At 43.3% G+C, this 23,173-nt stretch overlaps 1 protein-coding gene across 2 annotated transcripts in view; it reads right to left on the minus strand.

The window, feature by feature from the left end:
- Positions 1-1,909: 1,909 nt before the first annotated feature.
- Positions 1,910-23,173, minus strand: part of LOC117369139 (serine/threonine-protein phosphatase 2A 65 kDa regulatory subunit A alpha isoform) — a 204,379-nt gene continuing 183,115 nt past the window's right edge. For both annotated transcript variants that reach the window (XM_033963184.1, XM_033963185.1), the window contains one exon: positions 1,910-6,012. In XM_033963184.1, coding sequence (XP_033819075.1) covers positions 5,996-6,012 — 17 coding nt within the window. In that variant the 3' untranslated portion in view covers positions 1,910-5,995. The remainder of the gene's footprint in view (positions 6,013-23,173) is intronic.

Genomic DNA, 23,173 nt, shown 5'->3' on the forward strand with positions numbered 1-23,173 from the left:
GTGATCGAAACATTCAAAATATTTAAGGGAATAGACTTAGCAGATAAAGACAGATTGTTCATTCTCCAAGGTAGAGAACGAGAGGGCACTCTCTAAAATTGAAAGGGGATAGATTCTGTACGAACATAAAGAAGTTCTTCACTCAGAGAGTGGTAGAAAACTGGAATGCTCTTCTGGAGTCTGTTATAATGGAAAACACCCTCCAGGGATTCAAGACAAAGTTGGACAACTTCCTGCTAAACTGGAACGTACGCAGGTGAGGTTGGACTCATTTAGAGCACTGGTCTTTGACCTGGGGGCTGCTGCGTGCTTGGCACGATGGACCACTGGTCTGACCCAGCAGTGGCAATTCTTATGTTCATGAAAGCCTGATACATCATATCCACAAATTCCAGCGGAAAATAGTCCCTGGCGGCCAGAGACGATCTGTGGGAATCAGATTTAGAATGTTTTGAAAATTTATGAGACTTTTCCCTGAAACTGCGCTTGCGTTTTGTGAAAGCGCCCTCATTGCCCAATTTTGGCATCCTGGATGCTAGATTCGCATCTCCAGTGGAATCGGAAAGAAGGGCCTCTCTGGAGGATAGTGCGGAATCCACGCATGGTTCATGCTGCACATGGTATAAACGGCTGAGAAACCACAAGCCATCCACCACATTTACGGCATGAATCCATGCCATCCTGTCCTGAGGTGGCCTTCTGTGAGGTTTGGAGCAAAAACGAAACTTCTAAGTCCAAAAAAATATAGTTTTAAAAGCTTTAAAGAAAATCCAAGATGGTCACCGCGGGTGCCGATTTTGACTGAAAAATGCAGGAAAATGTGAAAAATGATGATTTTAGGATTTTACTGGGAGGGGGGGGGGGACCAGGGCATGCAGGGAAACCATTCAAAACCCAAATTTGAGCACCTCCCAGAATTGGCAAACTCTGTGACTCACAGACACCATAGAGACATGTGCTGCAATGAAAGTCTATGGCAGCTTGCAATACACAGTACAAGCAAGGTGATCAGTATCCTCTGGAGCTGATTAAACTGGGTTTTTCAGGTCTTCTGACCACCTCACCTTTCCTGTCACCTCAGATCACAACCACCAGGACCCCTCAGGGAAATCAGGGAAGACATGCAATGCGGTTCCAATCCTGGCGTACCTCCACGGAACCACAGCAGCCTGTGCTCTACCCCTTTGCGGGTGAACCAGGGGAGAGATGGCTCCCGATCCAATCTGCAGGCTGTCCAAAAGGCTTACTGCAGTTTAAGCTTACAGAGCACCTTCCAGAAGCAAAAAAAATTTAAATGTCTGCGATCTCCCGCCGAAGGATCACTCGCACAGAGTTGATCCACAGCATGTGGGCAAATCTGTAAAATAAATAATAAAAAAAGACTAAGAATTGAAAACAAATCAGCAGCAGAAGCTACCAGGCATACAAAAACCCTAGAGTTCAGCCTCCAGAGGGATTGTACAAGAACTTGCGCTATGCGTTTGTAAAAGAGAGGGTATATTGCCTGTCAACCAAGGCATGAGAAAGTTACCAAAATACCTTTTATTTTTAAATCAATTTTCTTTTTTTGTGGGGTAGAGGAAGGAAGGGGCATGTGAATACTAGGATCCCCTGTACTTCATTAAGTGTGAACTACTAAGTCTACTTTTAACTTCAGATACAAAACCTAGATAATTGGTAAAGGCTAATTATTCTGGCAGTCACCTCTGACAAATTCTTAAAAGAAAGTTTGATTTATTGGATTTAGTATACTACTTTTTGTGAAAAAAGAGCATTTTAATATACACATATAGAAAACAAACAGAAAAATAAATATAAAATAATAAAACACCCCAATAATCCCATGTGAAATCCAGTTGACTCACTATAATCTGTAATTAACTAGCACAACAAAAACAGAACCACAATATAAAAAAGTGGTTGATCATACCATTTATTATTCATGAAAAGAATACATGGAACACAGAGTATGGGATACAGGCTTCCAGTGTGAGTTAACCGGGCAAGGTGACTATTTAGTGCCTACCATATTACAGATAAAGCCTGAACAAAGTGATAGAAAAATTAGGATGGACAAATTACAAGACCTAGAATTTTCACAACCTTAATAAATATTAAACAAGTTAAAATATATCAATCATTCTAGAAGTGTTTCAAACTTTTAATCAGTTTTCTACCAAAGTACAGCAACAAATAAAAAATATTTAAATGATGAACATCTTTTCCCCTAAAACTCACCATAACACACTTTCCAATGACCACCCAGAGCTTGTATTACAAGCTTTTCATCTACATTGTTTTTGGTTTTTCTCATTACTTAGGTCACCCATCATAATTCCCATTTTTTTCATGAGAAATTTAAAATGTGCCGACAAGGAATTTATTTTAGCGGAAGAGAAGCCATGTCGAAGTGTAAGGCAAGTACAACAGAACAGCATTTAGGGGCCCTTTTGCAAAAAGTGTGGTAAGCATTTTAGCATGTGCTAAGCATTTTAGCGTGTGCTAACCACGTGCTAAATGCTAACGCATGCATGTTAGTCTATGGACTTGTTAGCATTTAGTGTGCGGTAAAATGGCTAATGCGCCTTTGTAAAACAGGGTGTTAGTTTTTTTACTGTCACAGTAAATGGGTTTAAACTTTACCTGACAAAAGTATAGGTGAATTAAGCTTCTGACTCACCGAATCCCAGTAAGAGGATGACATTCAGGCATAATATTATCAAGCATACAAGGGAGTCATTTGGTCAGTAGGAATTTTGGTACTACAGACACCATCCCTCCTTCTTGGTTTCGCATCAACACAGCACATTTGTGTAAACAGCAACAAACCATTCAACACAACATGGAAGAACCCTAGTTTTATTGAATACACAACTACAAAATACGAATAGAAACATTCTTAGGTGTTCTATCAAAAGAAATCCTCAAGAGATCTCATTTGTTATAAAACAGATGTGAACAAGTCCTACCTCAAGAGCCACAAACAATTGCGCTAAGAAACAAACTAAAGCATGGTTGACTTGTGTATGTAATCTGGTGTACTGCTGTCATAAAAGCATTTGCATATTTTTAGTTACCATAGTGAGGGGGTTATTTGACTCAAATTTATGCTGTCATGCAGCTGTTTACTCAGAGGAAGGCTATCTTATAAGACTTGAACTACATACAGGAATTCAGTTATAATCATTTGCTCACAACAGTTATGTACTTATGCAAGCAGATGTTAAAATAAGCAGTAAAAAGGATGGAATTACCAAGGGATATCTTGAATGTAATATACATGGTCTTCAATTCCTTCCAATCAGCTTGCACAGTAGTTCTGGAATGCCAGACTACAGTAAGGAATAGTCATGCATGGAAATCATCAAGTAAATCAAACCATACCTTTATTTTGTTAGACCATTTCTTAATATGTTGCTCTCCTGTCCTGTACACATTCCAATGGAAGGCCAAATTTAGTACAAAACTTAACTGCTATCTACTCTTATAATCTCTACAGACCACAAAGGGTAGAAGCTGTGAGATTCATGCCTTAAGGAAGACAATCCAACTTTCTAGATGCAGGGAAATAAAGGTCAACCAAGAAAAGCTACTTTGGTCATATTTCTAAACAGAACAAACATGCATAAAAACTGCAATTTAAACATGCATGAAGTTGCAACAAGCTGACTTATCCAATAATATAATGCATTATTCCTTGTCTTGCAGGCATAATGCCAACTAACGGCACATATCCCATTCCTACTGAATGGAAAATATTTTTTATCGGTTTATGTTGTGACTGGCATCCCTCTTTATCAGCCACTGAATTGAGTTTGTGGATGGAATTTGCAGTAATTCTTAGCTTAAAACAAGATTTGGCTGCCTCTAATAGCTTGCTGAGAATTATTGTTTGGAGCCTTTTTCTTCTTCCCATCGCTTGTACACACTCTAGTGTTTCTCTAATTAACAAACAGACCATGCAAATTGCAGAATGTGTGCTTGGCAGGCTGAGGTCCAGCAGTCAGAACTTTAACTAAGACCCAGAGATTCACTATAAGATAGCAATTCAGTCGCTGTTGGCCGATTTTAAAACAGCGATTGGTTCACTATCTTGTTTGCATACAAATGATTTGCATAGAGGTGCAAATCATTTGCATGCAAACTCCCCAACTCAATCGCTCAGCGAGTGATTGAGTAGGGGAGAGCCCTGACAGTAGTGACAAGAGCCCTGACAGTAGTGACAAGAGAAGCAATCTTCTGTCACTGCTCCTGTCAACCGCCTGCAACTTATGGCAGGAGGGATGCCCACTCCCTCCTGCCACCCGATGCTCCCTAAACTGTGCCGCTTAAACATATGGCAGGAAGGGTGCCATTGGCCCCCTCTGCTGCAGCCGGCCAAACAAACCCCCAGGCTGCCAACGAACACCCAAGCGGTGCGGGCTAAAACTCCTTTCCTCCCCCCCCCCAAACAAACCGCAGGAGGGGTGCCCACTGATGAGGGGTGCCCACTGATGATGACCCCCCTCCCCTCCTCTTAAAAGTTAGGAGCAGATGTGCTCAGTCCCTCCTGCTCCTCTGGACTCTGGCGATGCAATGCGGCTTTAGGCCCTGCCCCGATTCATCATGTGATGCACGAGGAGGGGCCTAAGGCCCCGATTGGCTCAGGCGCCTCGGGATTCTCCTCCCAAGAGGAGCCCAAGCCAATCAGGGCCTTAGGCCCCTCCCTGTGCATTACATGATGCACTGGGGCGGGGCCTAACGCCTGCATTCGCACAGAGGAGCATTACGGAGGGATTGAGCACCCCTCCTGCTCCCAACTTTTTGAGGTATGGGGAGTGGGGTGGACCTGGGCCCGGCTAGGCCGATGGCAGTGGGGATTTGTGACGGCAGGAGGGAGTTGGCATCTCTACTATATTCGCACGGGATGGGGGATGATGATTGGGGGGGGCAGCGTCGAGAATTTTTTTTTTTTTAGGGACTGGGGCTGGACCTGCTGCTGATGGCAAAAGGGAGTCTGCATCCTTCCTGCTTTTTCTTCAAGGGGGGGCAGCGGAGCCACATTTTGTGCGTGGGGGCATCCTTCCTGCAATTTGGGAGGGGGGGGCATTTTTTAACAGGCCTGCCTGTCTTTTATTAATTTTTTTTTTTTTTATGGGGCAGATATTTTGCGTGTGTAACACGCAAAATATCTGACATGGAAAAAAAATGAATAAAAAAAAGACAGGCAGGCCTGTCAAAAAACCAGCAGACCTGTCGGTAACAGTTACCGGCAGGTCTGCAGCAGTTGGATTTGACAATAGTAAAACTCAATTCAAAATAGCCAAGCAACAGACCCACCCCAAAGCAAAACCAAAACTGTTTTCTATGGCCTCAGAATCCAGTTCTGTAGGTTTGTAATAAGTTTCTAGCTGCCCCCACGCCCCAAATTGAGTTCAAACTGCCTGTGGCCATTGGAGAAAGATCATTTAGATTACAATTTTTTACTAATGACCAAAAAGCCTGATGAAATAAGGGATCTGGTCCACAAGTCAAATTGTGCTACTGGAGGTTGACCAATTACTCAGGCTTAGATCACCACATTCCAGAGGCAGTAAAAAAAAAAAAAAAAAAAAAAGTCTTAATAACTGGGAGTTCTAAAGGTCCATTCCTAACATGTATCTGATCTTATCCAAGTTGCTGTATCCACCATGCCTCAGTTCATCAATTATAGTCTGGGGAAAAACAAACAAAAAAATAAGTGTGGCCATTCGTGCTTTTCCAAGCTGAAAATGAACAATGAAACCAGGTGTCAAATGGGCCAAGTTCAGTTCCAAAGATGTATTAAAATGAGGCTTATTATCACTCACTTCACTCTCAAAATCAGAGACATGTAACAGTAATCAGTGTTTTTGAGGTGTGCTGCAGTTCTGCACTTTACACATACATTTTGGGGGGGAGTTGTTTTTTCTTTCATTTTATTTTATGGAAAGAAGTAGTTTGTAACGGCAGTAGATGTTAATCCACAGCCACAGCCTCAGGCTAAAGACAGCACTGTGAAAAGAAGAAAAAAAAAGTTAGAAGATACTAAATCCAAGGATAAAGAATCACATCACTTCCTACTAAGGTATTAGAAGGTACACCTGCAAAATCCTTATGCTGTGTTGTTTTCTGGGAAAATTTCAAGCACTGAGCAAATGTCAATCTATCAGCTCAACCTAGTCCTAGGTTGCTAGCAAGCCATTTGCATACAGACAGCTCTAGTCTAGAGAGTTGCGCGGGGACAGAAATCCCACCTGTCCCCGCCAAAGAAACAGAATTTGTTTCCTACCTTTGTTGCCTGGTTTCTGCTTTCCTCATGTTCTCATTCAATTCCTTCCATCCACTATCTCTCTTCTCTCTGCGTCTTCCATTTGCTCTGTTACTGTGCCTCTCCCTTTCTCCCCCCCTTCCAAATTGGTCTGGCACCCTTCTTCTTTCCTACGCTCCCCCCATAGTCTGTCATCTCTGTCTTCTTCCCTGCCAGCGTCTTCTCCCCATGTCCTGTCAGCATCCTTCAACCCCCCTATGTCTTCCCCATGTGCTTTCAGTGTTCTTCTCCCTTCTCTGTCTTCCCCATGTCTTTTCAGCGTCCTTCTCCCCCCCCCCCCGTCTTCCCCATGTCCTTTCAGCGTCCTTCTCTACCCCTTTGTCTTCCCCATGTCCTTTCAGCGTCCTTCTGCCCCCCCCCCTTCTTCCCCATGTCCTTTCAGCGTCCTTCTCCACCCCTTTGTCTTCCCCATGTCCTTTCAGCGTCCTTCTCCCCCCCGTCTTCCCCAAGTCTTTTCAGCGTCCTTCTCCCCCCTCACTTATACCTTAAGCGTCTTTTCCTCTCCACTCCACCTTTCCTCCCTTTCTCCCTCCCTGCCCCTTACATTTGTGGCGCTTCCCCGCCCGACTGAGAACAGAACAGGCCCGGTCCGTCAAACCTCCCTGCCCTGTAGCCGCGAATCTAAATTACCTTCATACAGCAGCTGGAGTATTGAAGCTGCTGTAAGAAAGTAATTTAGATTCGCGGCTACAGGACAGGGAGGTTTGTCGGACCGGGCCTGTTGTTGGTCGGTCAGAGGACGTGCCACAAAGGTAAGGGGACCTGGCCGGCTGTGCACCCCCCCCCTATGGCTGCACCCGGGGCGGACCGGCCTCCCTGCCCCCCCTTGGTACGCCACTGCCGATCTCAGCACACAGCCGATCGGAACGGAAGTCTTCCTGATGTCAGCACTGAAGTCGGAGGGAGGGAGGGCTTTGCTTAAGCCCTCCCTCCGAAGTCAGCGCTGACCTTCAATCCCCTTTTCCTTCAGGAAATCATCCAATCCCATTTTGAAACCCATAATCGTACTCTGCCCTACCACCTCCTCTGGAAGCTCATTCCAGATGTCCACCACCCTCTGAGTGAAGAAGAACTTCCTAGCATTTGTTCTGAATCTGTCTCCTTTCAATTTTTGTGAATGCCCTCTTGTTTTTGTTGCCCCCGCTAGTCTGAAGAATCTGTCCCTTTCTACTTTCTCTATACCCTTCATGATCTTATAAGTTTATATCATGTCCCCTCTAAGGTTTTAGCTGAAAATGTACTCCCATTACTTTGCCACCCTCACATTCTGCCCAACTACCTGTAGGTCTTTTGCCCATGCTGGTTCCAACTGCAAAATGACTGTCATGGCCTCCCACTGCATCTTGCAAGGCCACCACAAGAAGTCTTGGCACATTGCAATGGAGCAGCGACAAATGGCAGGAACAACTGTTTCTCCCCAGAGAGGCCACTAGACCACCAGGACTTTGAAAGGTAGGCCCAGGGAGGGCCTACATCCAGTCGGACGACACCAAAACTGAGCAGCCAATTTTGGTTGCAGATTCAGTTTCAGCAGAAACCAAAGATCCTGGATTTGGTTAGGCTCTATAGCAGGGGTGCCCAAATGATCGATTGCAATCAACCAGTAGATCGCAAAGGCAACATCGATCTTTTTCTCCCTGCTGCTTTCCCAAGCCAGGCATGGCGCGTACAAGCACCGGACTTACAAAACTTAACCTCCGAAGTCAATTCTGATGTCAGAGAGGAAGTTCTGGCCCAGCCAATTGCTGCCTGGCTGGCCTGGAACTTCCTCCCCGACTTAGAATTGACATCGTAAGTGAAGTCTTGTGGGCCCGGTGCTTGTATGCGCCAGGTCTGGCTCGGGGAAGCAGGAGGGAGAAATCGTGTTGGTGACTTAGGGGTGGGGGTAGGGAAAGAATCAGCGAAGTGGAGAAATCAGAACGATGGCTTGGGGGGAGCAGGGGGAGAGAGAAAGAAAGGCAGAAAGAAAGAGGGGGGCAGGGGTGAGAGAGAAAGAAAGGCAGAAAGAAAGAAATATTGGCTTTACAGAAGAAGTGCAACCAGAGACTCATGAAATCACCAGACAAAAAGGTAAGAAAAATGATTCCATTTTCAATTTAATGATCAAAATAGTGCAAAATATAGATTCTCAAAACGGACAAGTGTTTTAAGAATTTATATCTGTCTATATTTTGCACTATGGCCCCTTTTACTAAACCGCAATAGCGGTTTTTAGCACAGGGAGCCTATGAGCATCAAGAGCAGCATAGGGGATTCAGCACAGCTTCCTGTGCTAAAAACCGCTATCGCAATTCAGTAGGAGGGGGTATATTTGTCTATTTTTGTATAGTTGTTACTGAGGTGACATTGCATATTTTAAAGTCATCTGCCTTGACCTCTGATAAAACCCCCAAATACAAATGATAATTAACATTTTCTCTGCGTACTGCTTTGTGTTTTTTAAAATTTTATTGTTGGTAGATCATTTTGACTTGGTCATTTTAAAAGTAGCTCGCAAGCCAAAAAGTGTGGGCACCCCTGCTCTATAGAGTAGAACACAAGAACAATTTCCAGTGATATCATCACTAAGTGATACAGTCTGCAGCCAGTCAGTATCTTCTTAACAAAATACCACAGTAAACCCTATGGAACAGAACTAAAGCCTCCAGGGAAACAAACCAGGATATTTGAGATTAAAAACAATGCTAGCAGCACAGAAAGCTGCATACAACTTCCACACCAAGAACATCTACAAAGTGGGGGCGTGGCTTGGGAGCACTGATACATGGTTGGGTAGCTTTGAAGCTCCATGTGGCCAGGCACTAAATACAGGAATTTTTCAACTCAAGAAAAGACTAAGAAAATAATTTGTAGTGTGTTTGAGTGGAGGTAATGGCTTGTACCAGACAAACAAAATTGGAAGCTTCATTTGCTTCTGGGGAAGAGAAAGGAAAGAGATTAAAACCTGATGCTGTACATCCCTCAACGGTCTTCTCTGCCTGAAGATTCTAATGCTATGAATATGATAGGATCTAAGAGCAATCAAAGAGTTTGTAAAAAGTAATTCTGAACAGCTTGCAGTTTTGAGGGAAGAAGTCTCTAACATTTCTAAACAGATGGAAATTGCGAATAAAAGGGTAGATCATTTGGAAAATAGAGTGGGAGACCTGGAAGACAAGCAGAGGCAGTGTGGATTGGACCACAAGCTGCTAGTGGAAATGGAAAAGAGACTGGAAGATCAGGAGAACAGATTTTGTATGAATAACTTAAGAATCCTTGGTCTCCCAGAAAATGTTGAAGGTAAAGATCCGATTTTATTCATTCCTAAGTTATTTCCATTATCATCAAAGTACCCTTTTGAAGTGGAGAGCGCGCACAGGTCTCCTGGAAAAAACTGCAAGGATATGTTGGTAATAGACCACTAATATTTAGTGTGCTCAGGTTCCAGCAAGCTATCAAAATACTTCGGTTGGCTAAATTAAAAAAGGAGGTGAAATTTAGAGAAGCTAAGATTCTAATAGTGCCAGATTTTGCTAAGAAGACGGCAAAATTGAAAAAGGAATTGTTACAGTTAAGACCTAGCCTGTTGAGGATAGGGGCTAGGTTTGGACTTGTATACCCTGCGAGTATGGGTTACATTTGAAAATCGGTCCTATCAATTTTATGATCCTGCAAAATTGAATGAATTCATTCTGCAACAAGCAGAACCAATGTCATAAAGACTGTAAAATGAAAAGAGGAAAATCGAGGAAATAAAGCGGTTAGAAGGAAATCTGTGAGATATTAAAGTTATATTGAAAAGAAATTAAAACCAGGATAAAGGAAAAGCTGTGTGACAGACTAATGGAGTTCACATAGTTGAGAACAGTAGTTACACAAATTAATAGACTGCTGCGGTTTGTCATTTAAATTTGAAAGTTGCCCTTAACCAGTATTTGAAAGAAGGACGCCATACTTTGATTGACATCTGTGAAACTCCTATCATACTGCACCGGAAGACAAGAGAAAGGTTCTATTTCTATTGACTACTAGCAGGAAGCTAGGTTGCGTTGGAGAGAAGTGAAAAGTCATTCCAGTGAAATTTTTCTTAAAAAGAAGAATATTTGTGTCATGGATAAAAGTAGGATTTGATCTGATTGGTTTGACTTAAACAACATTTTGGATTAAGAAAAACTGTATAAAGATTAAAGGAGGTTTGGGCTGAATGGATACTTCTGGTTTTAGATAAAAGGCTCTGTACGTGATTCGGCAAGAGACGACAGCAGAGAAATAAGAAGAGAAGATCAGGCTTTTTTGGCATTTATGAAACTGGAAAAGACATTGTCCGAGAGGTGCTGAGAGGAGGCAACAGAGGCAAAGAAGACTATAGAAAATAGAATTGGGTTGACTGAGTACGTGGTTTGTTTTGGAAAGTGGTTTCATGATATTACTCATTCTAGAATATAAATGTAGTTTGTGATATGTAGGTGTTTTTATAGAGTGCATAATTACTTTGAATTTGTAACTTTCAGAATGGATATAGATAGATTGAATGCTTATGACAAGTTTTAAATTCTTCTTATATGTTATTTGTTCCTGTATATGCATATGATAAAATTTTATATAATGCATTTCGTAGTATGTTGGGGTTTATATTTATCAGTTTTATAACACTGGCATTGATATACTTGCTTTAAAGTTAATGTATTAATGAATACAGTTAGTATCTTAATTGCTTTTTACATTTTTCAGTTAATTGAAGATTTTATATATTGATTGATTGAATTGTTTTATTGATTGAGGGGTGGGGATATGTTTTGATTTAGAATTTGTCAATTGGGAAATGGATTTGGTTATAGATCATTTGGGATAAAGGGATGAGATAGAGTTTTGATAGAATAATTGTTATAGTTTTTAATGGGAATTTTTTAGATGAATGATTGTAGTAGGTATTAGAAGTGGGGAAAATTCTTATTGAATTACTAAATTAAGTATATAATAATTCATATATTAAATGTGAGCATTTATATGCTTTTTTGTTATTAATTTATTAGATATATGATTGATATACTTCATTAATAGATGGATTGTTTGGGATAAATTGGTAAATGTTATTTGGGTTAGTAATTATTACTATAAGTAGTGGATATTGGGTTGGTAAGGGCAATTTTAAGAGAGGCTTGGCTGGGACTTTAGGGTAACTGATCTAAATGGGCGCTTTCAGGCAAGTGTCAAATGTAAAAGGAGGGAGGGAGGGATGGGGATTATTTGGGTGGGAAAAGGATGGTGGGTTTATAAGATGATGTTACAGGTTATTTATTTTGGATCATATATTTGGGATTTATTGATGGAAATGAATTTAAAACTGTTTTCATTAAACGTTAATGGTCTCAACCATCCAGTGAAGAGGAAAAAAACTTTAATTTCCTGAAACAGAATGCGGACATATATTATATCCAAGAAATGCATTTAAATGCTGTAGAATCTGGTAATTAGAATCAGGATGGGTTAAAGATTATTTTTATGCCCCAGCAGTAGGTAAAAAGGCAGGAATTGCAATTTTAATTAATACAAAACGTTTGGGTACATTTAAATTAATCTCTGCAGATCCTTTCGGTAGGTGGGTTCAGGAAGCATGAGGAAACATACCCTGAGGCTAATAAATGTGTATGCCCCTAATTCAAAACAAATTGAATTTTTTAATACTCTACAACAGCTAATTTTACCACTGGCTGCCTCTGATTTAGTGGTGGCAGGGGACTTTAATGCAGCAATGGATCCATTGTTGGACAAAAGACCTAATAGGACTTTAAAATCACTAGGTTTGGATAATTTGGCTCAATCTTGTGGATTGAAAGATATTTGGAGGATTCTTCATTTTAATGCTCGGGAATTTTCTTTTTATTCCCATGTTCATAAATCCTTTTCATGTATAGATAACATATTTGTATCTGATTCATTTGTACAACAGATTAGGAAAGCCACTATTGATCTTATCTGATCATGGTGGAGTGTAGATTGAATAATAGACCTGTATGGAGGTTTGATAATGCATTGCTATCTGATGGAAAATTCTTGGAGGAATTTCAAACAAGAGTATTTTCAACTTAATTCCTCAGAGGAAATATCATTAGAGATAATTTGGGATGCCTTTAAAGCTACAATGAGAGGGCAAATTATTTCATATTTGGCTCACATTAGGAGACAACTGAAGATGGAATTCATTAATCTGGAGCAAACTATTAAGAGCTTAGAATCACAGTTGGTTGTGAAATGGGAACAAAATACTTTGCAGGCCCTATTAAAGGCTAAATATAATTATAATGAGATTTCCTCTAAAATCGCTAGAAAAAAATTGTTTGTACAGCAAGCACTGTTTTATGGAAACTCGAATAAAGCGGGAAGATTATTAGCTAACTATCTTAGAGCAAAAAAGGAAAGTTAAGATTGTGGCTATTAATGATGAGAATGAGGTAACTCAATCTCAAATTGGAAATATTTTAAAGCAATTTTTATCATATTATAAGGCTTTATATTCTTCTGAGCTTTATTCAAATAAAAAAGTTGATGGATTAGAATTTTTAAAATTAATTACGGGACCTAAAATTCCCGAGCATATTAAAAATTCCCTTGATAGGCTTATATCTTTGGAGGAATTACAAACAGCGTTGAAGTCCCTTAGAGTTGGATCCGTTTCAGGTGGTGATGGATTTACGGTAGAGTTCTATAAATCATTTCAAAGTTCCCTATTACCTAATTTATTAAATTTATATCGGACTCAACTGAATGAAGGTTATATATCAGGTACTATGGCAGAATCCCTAACTATTGTTTTACCAAAGCCAAATAAAGATCCTATGTTGGTTTCAAATTACAGGCCTATTTCTTTGATTAATGTTGATGGAAAACTTCTGGCTAAGTTACTGGCTCTACGCTTAGCTAAGGCTCTCCCTCATATTATTGGTATGCATCAAACGGGGTCTGTTGCTCAAAGATATTCTTCAAATAATACTAGACTGGCTTTTCATATGTTAAATTTATCAAAAGCCATAAATGATCCGGCTTTCTCTGTGTCCTTGGATGCGGAGAAGGCCTTTGATCGGGTAGAATGGACCTTCATGTATCAAACAATGGATTGGCTTGGTATTGGTTCTGGATTTATATAAATGATTCAAACCTTGTATAGCTCCCCCTCTGCTAGATTATACATAAATAATACTTTTTCGGACCGTTTCTGGCTGAAGAAAGGAGTTAGACAAGGGTGTCCGTTATCTCCTTTGCTTTTTGATACTGTACTGGAACCCTTATTATTGACTATTCAACAAGCGGAGGAGATTCAGGGTATTCCTTATTCAGGTCGGGAATATAAAGTCTCTGCATATGCAGATGATATTTTGATTCATTTGAGGAATCCTGAGACTACCATTCCAAGCTTATTAGATTTAATTGAAAAATTCGGAAAATTTTCTGGCTATAAAATAAAGTGGAGTAAATCAGAGGTTCTTACTTTAAAATCTAAACTAAACTAAACCTTGGGTTTGTATACCACACCATCTCCATAGTTATGGAGCTCGGCACGGTTTATAGGAATTGTAATGAGAAAGGAACTCCATGGAAGGGCTAGATAAAGATCAGAGAGGAGAAGAAAGTTAGAGGGCTAGGATGTCAGAAGAGGGGGGAGTGTTAGGTTTTGGAGAAGAGCCAGGTTTTCAGATGCTTACAGAAGGGTTGAAGAGCATTCAGGTTTAGAAGAGGGGAGGTAAGGTTGTTCCAGAGCTCGATGAATCTGAAGGAGAGCGAAGTCCCCAGTTTTCCTGGGTGGGAAATGCTTTTTAATGAAGGGAAGGATAATTTCGATTTTTGGGTAGATCTGGTGGTATTAAGATTTGAGGAATTCCAAGGAAGTGGAATTAAAGGAGGAAGGATGCCGTGGAGAATCTTGAAAGTTAGGCAGATGCATTTGAAGTGAACTCTGGAAATTTTCGGGAGCCAATGAAGCTTGGAAAGAAGCGGTGAGACGTGATCGAATTTACTTTTTGCAAAGATAAGCTTGGCCGCGGCATTTTGGATCCGTTGGAGTCTGTGAAGGTTTTTCTTTGTTAGGCTTATGAAGATAGAATTGCAGTAGTCCAGTCTGGAGAGGATGATGGATTGGACGAGAATGGCAAAATGTTTTTGGTGGAAGCAGGATCTTACTTTCCTCAGCATGTGTAGGCTGAAGTAGCATTTTTTTACCAGGGAGTTGAGGTGGTCATTGAAGGACAATGTAGAGTCAATGATGACACCCAGGACCTTGCTGGAGAATTCGAGCTGCAGAGTGGAGCCAGAGGGCAGTGGGATTGAGGTGGGTAGCTGAGCTAAATTTGGGCCAAGCCATTGTAGTTTTGTCTTGGATTCATTCAATTTCATTTGGATGGTGTGGGCCCAGGATTGGAGGTTCGAGATACAAGAGGATATGTTCTCTGAAAGATTAGTGAGGTTCGAGTCGGTCTCGAGAAGGACGAGGATGTCATCAGCATAGGTGTATATTGTTTCAAGGGGGGATAGATGGAGGAGTTTTAGAGAGGTCATATAAATGTTGAAAAGGATAGGAGATAAAGGTGAGCCTTGCGGGACTCCACAGATTGGTATCCAGGGGGAGGAAGAGGTGCCATTCCTATTGACAATGTAGGATCGGGAGCGGAGGAATTTTGAGAACCATTCAAGGACTGTAGAGGTGATGCCGATCTCGGAGAGTTGGTAGATTAGAATATCGTGGTGAACAATGTTGAAAGCGGCAGAAAGATCGAATTGCAGGAGGACAGCGAACTTGTTGCGGGAGTGAAGTTGTTGACCCTTGGAGATTAGGGAGGTCAGTAGGGATTCGGTGCTGAAATTGGGGTGAATGCCATACTGGTAAGGTAGGAGAATGGAGAATTTCTCTAGATAGGATGTTAATTGATAGATAGATAGATAAAATGTTCATTGTCAAAAGGGTTTATTTGGGTCATTCCCATTTCTTTGGAAAGAGGAAGGGATTAAACATTTAGGAATCTGGATTCATAATACATTGGATGAGTCAATTAAAATTAATGAAAAAAAATTACTGATGAAGGTTACGGAAATGTGTGAGCAATGGAAACCATTTACATTTGTCTTGGTGGGGTAGAGTCCAAACGGTTAAAAAGCAATGTTACTTACTGTAACAGTTGTTATCCAGGGACAGCAGGCAGCTATTCTCACTAATGGGTGACGTGATCCAACAGAGCCCCGATGCGGACACCTCACAAGCAGTCTTGCTTGAAGAAACTCAAAGTTTCGAGTCGCCCGCACCGCGCATGCGCGAGTGCCTTCCCGCCCAGACTGGGGCGCGTCTCCTCAGTTCAGATAGCTAGCAGAGAAGCCAACCCAGGGGAGGTGGATGGGACATGAGAATAGCTGCCTGCTGTCCCTGGATAACAACTGTTACGGTAAGTAACATTGCTTTATCCCAGGACAAGCAGGCAGGTATTCTCACTAATGGGTGACCTCCAAGCTAACCATAATGGAATGGTGGGAGTGTTGGCAACTTAGGAGAATAAATTTTGCAATACTGTTTGGCCAAACTGTCCATCTCGTTTGGAGAAAGTATCCAGACAATAGTGAGAAGTGAAAGTGTGAACCGAGGACCAAGTGGCAGCTTTACAATCTCCTCAATCGGTGTTGATCTGAGGAAAGCTACAGAAGCTGCCATAGCTCTGACCTTATGGGCTGTGACTTTACTGTCAAGGGGCAATCCAGCCTGGGCATAGCAGAATGAGATGCAAGCCGCCATCCAGTTGGAGATGGTGCGCTTAGAAACAGGATGTCCCAACTTGTTTGGATCAAAGGAGATGAAAAGTTGAGGAGCAGTGCTGTGAGGTTTGGTGCGTTCTAGGTAGAAAGCCAAAGCACGCTTACAGTCCAGAGTATGAAGGGCAGATTCTCCAGGGTGAGAATGTAGCTTCGGAAAGAACACTGTTGGAACGATGGATTGGTTGAGATGAAATTCTGAGACAACTTTAGGAAGGTATTTCGGATGAGTGCGGAGAACCACCTTGTCATGATGGAATACTGTCAAAGGTGAATCCGTAACCAAGGCTTGGAGCTCACTGACTCGTCGAGCAGAAGTGAGGCCAATGGGAAACACCACTTTCCATGTGAGATACTTCAGATGAGCTTTGTGAAGAGGTTCAAATGGAGGCTTCATAAGTTGTGAAAGAACAACATGAGGTCCCAAACCACTGGAGGCGGTTTGAGAGGAGGAATGTCCTGGAAAAGTCCTTTCATGAATCTGGAAACCACAGGATGAGCAGAGAGGGGTTTCCCTTGAAGAGGCTGATGGAAAGTAGCAATTGCACTGAGGTGGACTCGTATGGAGGAAGACTTGAGGCCAGACTGAGACAAGTGTAAAAGGTAGTCCAAAACCGAAGGCAAGGAGGAGTGTTGAGGCTCCTGATGCTGAGAGACACACCAGACAGAGAATCTAGTCCATTTTGGGTGGTAGCATTGCCTAGTAGTAGGCTTCCTGGAAGCTTCCAGGACATCCCTCACGGGTTGGGAAAACTGTAGAGGGGTTACTTTGAGAGGAAACAAGCTGTCAGTTGTAAGGACTGCAGGTTGGGATGAAGCAGAGATCCCTGATGCTGTGTAAGTAGCGAGGGAAAAACTGGTAGAAGGTATGGCTCCCTGGTGCTGAGTTGAAGTAGAAGGGAGTACTAAGGTTGTCTGGGCCACTGTGGAGCAATCAGAATCATAGTGGCATGGTCTGACTTCAACTTGACTAGGGTCTTTTGAATGAGAGGAAATGGAGGAAACGAATGTAGAAAGAATGCATCTGCCTCGAGGCGATGAAGAGTGTAGACCCTGGAGCAGAACTGGGGCAGTTTGAAGTTGTGGGGGGCCGCAAAGAGTTCAATCTTAGGCATTCCCCACCGAGAGAAGATGTGATGGAGGGGCGTGGAGTTGAGAGTCCACTCGTGAGGTTGCAGGAGACGACTCAAGTTGTCCGCTAAGGCATTGTCCGCCCCCTGAATGTAGACAGCTTTGAGGAAGGTGTTGTGGCGAATTGCACAATCCCAGACTTTCAAGGCTTCCTGACAAAGGGAGGCCGATCCGGTGCCCCCCTGTTTGTTGACATAGTACATGGCGACTTGGCTGTCTGTGCGAATGAGGACAACTTGGTCGTGGAGCAGATGTTGAAAAGCATTGAAAATCGCCCTGAGGTCCAGGAGATTGATGTAGCACTGGCGGTCTGTGGTGGTCCAGTAGCCCTGAGTGCAGAGACCATCCAGATGAGCCCCCAAGCATATGTCGACGAGTCGGTCGTGAGGACTTTCTGATGGTGGGGGGTTTTGAACAGCAAACCTTTGGATAGATTGGATGATAGCATCCACCAGCTAAGAGACTGTTACAGAGGAGTGACCTGGATGTGTCGAGTCAGAGGGTCGGACATCTGGGACCATTGAGATGCCAGTGACCACTGAGGAATCTGGAGGTGAAGTCTGGCAAAAGGAATCACGTGAACTGTAGAGGCCATGTGGCCTAGAAGAACCATCATTTGTCTCGCCGAGATGGACGGGTGAGAGGACCCTGAGTGGCAAAGGTGAAGGAGGGCATCCAGGCGTGGAGGAGGGGAGGAACGCTCTGGTTGGGTAGAATCCAGAACAGCTCCGATGAAGGAAAGAGTCTGGGAAGGCTGTAGATGGGATTTTGGGAAGTTTATCTCGAATCCCAGATGCTGCAGAAACTAAATCGTCTTCTGGGTCGCGAGGAGGGCTTCCTGAGACGTGGAATCCTCGATGAGCCAGTTGTCCAGGTAGGAAACACCTGAAGACCATGGTTCCTGAGTGCTGCAGCCTCTACCACTAGGCACTTGCTGAAGACTCTGGGTGACGAGGCCAGGCCAAAAGGAAGCACTCGGTATTGAAGATGCAGATGTCCCACCCAGAATCTGAGGTATTGGCGGGAGGTCGGATGAATAGGAATGTGGGTGTAGGCCTCCTTCAAATCCAGAGAACATAACCAGTCGTTCTGCTCGATAAGGGCATACAGGGGATGCCAGGGTCAACATGCAAAATTTTTCTTTGACCAGGAATTTGTTGAGCACCCTGAGGTCTAAGATGGGGCGCAGATCGCCCCTCTTCTTCGGAACAAGGAAGTACCGGGAGTAAAACCCCTTGTTCTGTTGGTTCAGAGGAACCGGCTTGACAGCCACAAGCTGCAATAAAGCCTGGGCTTCCTGAAGAAGAAGGGCGGTCTGGGTCAAGTTGGAAGGATACTCTCTTGGAGGATGCGCCGGAGGAACTGAAGAGAGTATCCTTCCTTGATGATGGAGAGAACCCAGAGGTCAGTGGTAATAGTCATCCATCCATGGTAAAAGTGATGGAGACGACCTCCGATCAGAGAGGCAACTGAAAATGGCAGAACGACAGATGTTATACCCTCTGAGACAGTCAAAAGGGCTGTGGAGCCTTAGAGACAGTAGATGGCTGAGGCTTCTGCTGGTGTTTTTGAAGGTGCTGTCTCTTCACAGGCTGTCTGACGGGGGAGCCTGTTTAGGAGGGTAACGCCGCTGGTATATCAACGGTGGTCGTGATGGACGAGGAGGATCAGGCTTGGACTTCGGACGCAGGATGGACTGGAAGGATTTCTCATGTTCTGAGAGCTTCTTGGTTGCCGCCTCAATGGACTCGTCGAAGAGGTCGGTGCCAGCGCATGGCACATTGGCAAGCCTGTCCTGGAGGTTGGGGTCCATATCGATGGTCCTCAGCCACGCCAGCCGACGCATAGCAACCGAACATGCTGTAGCCCGAGCCGAAAGCTCAAAGGCATCGTAGGATGATTGCATCAGATGCAACCGGAGTTGGGATAACGAGGCCAGCACCTCCTGGTACTCGAAATGTGCCCTAGGATCCAAATAGGTCATGAATTTCTGGAATACTGATGAAAGAACTCAAAATATGTAGTGAAATGGAAGTTGTAGTTCAGAACTCTGGAAGTCATCATGGAGTTCTGGTAAATTCTCTGTCAAATCGGTCCATGGTCTTGCCCTCTCTGCCAGGTGGGACGGTGGCATAGACCTGGGAGGGGTGAGACCGTTTCAGTGAGGACTCCACTAGAAGGGACTGGTGAGCGAGTTGGGAGCCATCAAACCCTTTAAGGTGTACTGTGCGGTACCTGGTATCCAATTTGCACGGAACAGCAGGGATGAGTAATGTGTTTCAAGGCAACCGCACAAAGGTCTGGTCCAGCAACTTGTGCAAGGGGAGCTTGAGTGATTCAGCTGATGGTTGAGTGAGGCACATAGTCTCCAGATATTCCTTCGAAAACTTGGACCCTGTGTCCAGTTGGAATGTCCAGATCTGCCGCCATCTGTTGAAGGAACGTAAGAGAAGGGACAGTTGGTCAGCCAAAGCAGGGCCTCGAGAGGGGCTCGAGGAGGTCGAGGCCTCTGGATCCAATGGGGACGAGGATCGTGAGAAGGTGAGAAAGATCCCAGTGTGTCCTCCAGCTCCAGCATCGGAGGGAGGTGAAGTAGCCGGGGTGGGGAATACTCCAGTAGTGGCTGCTTCCGATGAGGCGAGGCATTGCCTGGACGAGTGCCTCGATGAGTGATGCGAGCTAGTGTCTGGAAGTCAGCCTTGATGGGGCGAGGCGATGTGGATCTTCGCTGAGGCCCCCAGGGAGTGGATGGGGGCATGGAAGCGGTTGATTGAAGCAGGGATGGTTGTCGAGAGACTCGAATCCAGCGTTGGGTGATCGGCTCCAACTGAGGCACATCGCAAAGACTCTGCTCCTTGCAACGAGTGGATTGGTTCCAGTGGAGGCACTCGCAAAGACTCTACTCCTTGCATCGGAGTGAATCGGTTCCAACAGAGGCAAGGGCAAAGACTCTGCTCCCTGTGATGCATGCATTGATGCCAGACCAGACACGTCGCAGAGGACTCTGCTCCCTGTGATGCATGCATTGATGTCAGACCAGACACTCGCAGAGACTCTGCTCCCTGTGATGCATGCATTGATGCCAGACCACTCGCAGAAAACTCTGCTCCCTGTGATGCCATGCATTTGATGCCAGGCCAGGACACTCGCATAGACTCTGCTCCCTGTTGAGAGTGTGTTGCACCGCTGAGGGGAGGCCTACCCGTGCCCAGGCTGGATTTGGAAGAGAAGCTTAGGCCCCATGGTGGTGAAGAGCTCGAGGAATTAATTCTCTAGTATGGTCTGGAACGAGGCCGGCAAGGATGGATCTGCATCAGCAATGGGACCACCTGCACGGGCCTCGCGCTCCTTGGACTTCGAGGCCTTGGGCATCTTTCAAACACTACGGGAGGAATGGGCTGCTGTGCTACCTGACCTGAAGAGACCGAGGAAGGCATCGCAGCGGGGTGCTAGAGTCTGAGCCGGAACAAAGCGAGGAGGGCTTGATTGAGACTCGGCGCCGCAGAGATGGGAGGCAGGGGAGTTGTGGATGATGTTGAAGGCGAAGGTCCCCGTCGAGTGACGGACTGCTACGTCGAGGACCTCCATGAACAGCGATTCCCACAAGGTACAACGGCGCATGAAAGTCACGTGCGGTGAATGTGGAGGCAAGGCTGGCATGATTTCGGGAGATGTTCAGGCCCGAGACACCGCAACACAGCGTCGATTATCGAAATCACACGCTGGCACTATGGCACACTTTTTAAAAACCCGGTGATAGGCGGGACATAGGCCGAAAAAGCTCCGCCGCAAGATCGAAGCTGCGGGGCTGTGGCCACGTGGCCTGCCCGGTCAAACGGAACGAAGAAATTTTTTTTTTTTTTTAAACAACATGCACGATGAAAATCAGCGATTAAGATAAAATAAGACCATAAATGCGGACTTAGAAGGCACAAGTGAAGAAAACTTCGCGCAGAGAGTCGAAGACGGACTTCTCGGTTCCACGGAAAAGTAAGAACTGAGGAGACGCGCCCTGGTCTGGGCGGGAAGGCACTTGAGCATGCGCGGTGCGGGCGACTCGAAACCTTCGAGTTTCTTCAAGCAAGACTGCTTGTGAGGCGTCCGCATCGGGGCTCCGTTGGATCACGTCACCTATTAGTGAGAATACCTGCCTGCTTGCCTGGGATAATGATGATTTTGCCTGTAGTTTGCTACCAAATGGGAATGTTGCCAGTATATTTTCAGAGGTCCTTTATAAAAAGTTAAATGGTATTCTCACGAAATTTATTTGGCTAAGGAAAAATGCAAGAATTGATCTAGTATCTCTACAAAAAACTATTGCGGAGGGTGGGGTAAATTTTCCAAATTTCTATAAGTATCATCAAGCCTATATTATGTGACAGGGTATGTATTGGATCCTCCCTGAGCTCATGGAAACTCTGCCTGACTGGTTATGGTTGGAATGAGATTATGTCATGTTATGAGTACAAAGATGCCTAGATTATATAAGGACAATAGAATTTTATTAGATACTTGGGAAACTATACAACTTGTAGATAATTTAACACCTATTCCTATATATAAATCTACGTTTCAGACTATATGGCTGAACTCCAAGATTAAAACTGGCGGATTTAAGATCATCTGGAAATATTGGATGATGGTAAGATGCTTGATTTTTCACAATTGCAATGTAAATTTGGTCTAAATAAATCACAAAATTATAGATGGTTGCAGTTGAAGCAGGCCATTAAGGAAGGGTTCCCTAAATTGAAGAATCTGGAGGTTCAAAATAGTTTGCCGATCTTAAGTTTTCATGTGGACTTCCGGGATCACAAGGCCGCTCAGTGGTATAAATTAATATCTGGATTTTTGAATAAGAAACCAAAAAATGGTCTGCGTGATATTTGGAGCATTGAGATTAAGCATCAAATTACTGCATCTCAATGGCCACGAATGTGGTCTTGGAGATTGAGATGTACAATGTCTGCATCTATGAGATAAACAAGGTATTTCTTATTACAAAGTATTTTGGACCTCAGTTCGTTTGCATAGAGTCGATAATACCAAATCTAATAGATGCTGGCATTGTCATCTGGAAGTTGGGACGTTAGATCATTTACTATACTATTGTCCTTTGATAATAAAATTCTGGAGATCGATTTGGGATCAGGTTAATAATTTATTAGAAAATCCAGTGGCATTGTCATATGATACCGTTTTATTTGGAACATCAATGAGGGCACAAAGTCAAATTTCAGCAAAAAATAAAAATTTTTGCTTATAATGACGGGAGTTGCCATGCAGCTTATTTTAAAGAATTGGAAAAATTGGGACAGATTAAATTATTCATTCTGGTGGGAATCTCTATGTTATATCTTTAAAATGGAAAAGTTTATGGCCATTCAAAAGGGATATTATAAAAATTTATGGAAGTTTGGGAACCATTAACTAATTATTGTAAAGATCGATTTATTTGTATAACTGAGGAAAACATGCACATCCGGGGAGGGGGGTAGTTTTGGGCATTTGTTAAAAATATAGAAGGGTTGATTACAAGTATTTTTATGAGGTGTTGATTAATGAGAGGTGGGAGAAAATAAGTCTTGTTTTTTTATTATTAAGTATATATAAAATAATATTTTATGTGATTGTATCATCTTTTGTGCACAATTATAGTTTTAAAAAATGAAGAATTTTTTTTTAAAAAAAGAACATCTACAAAGTGATTCCCAACCCAGTCTTCTGGGGCAGGATACTGTACTGGTCTAGGACTTAAAGCGAGATAACGAGTAAGATTAGATTACATCTTCACTATTGTCCAGTTAGAACAGTTCATCAGCGAGATGTACTAGAGTTTTGTACATATTCAAAGACAATATTTCCAAGAAGAACCACTTGGCTGAAGGTGCTGGTCGCTTGTACTACCCTGCAATAGCAAAAGTCAGTTCACTTAGGCAATTTATT

This window comes from Geotrypetes seraphini, chromosome 11 (genome assembly GCF_902459505.1).
Source record: "Geotrypetes seraphini chromosome 11, aGeoSer1.1, whole genome shotgun sequence".
Taxonomy (NCBI): Eukaryota; Metazoa; Chordata; class Amphibia; order Gymnophiona; family Dermophiidae; genus Geotrypetes; species Geotrypetes seraphini.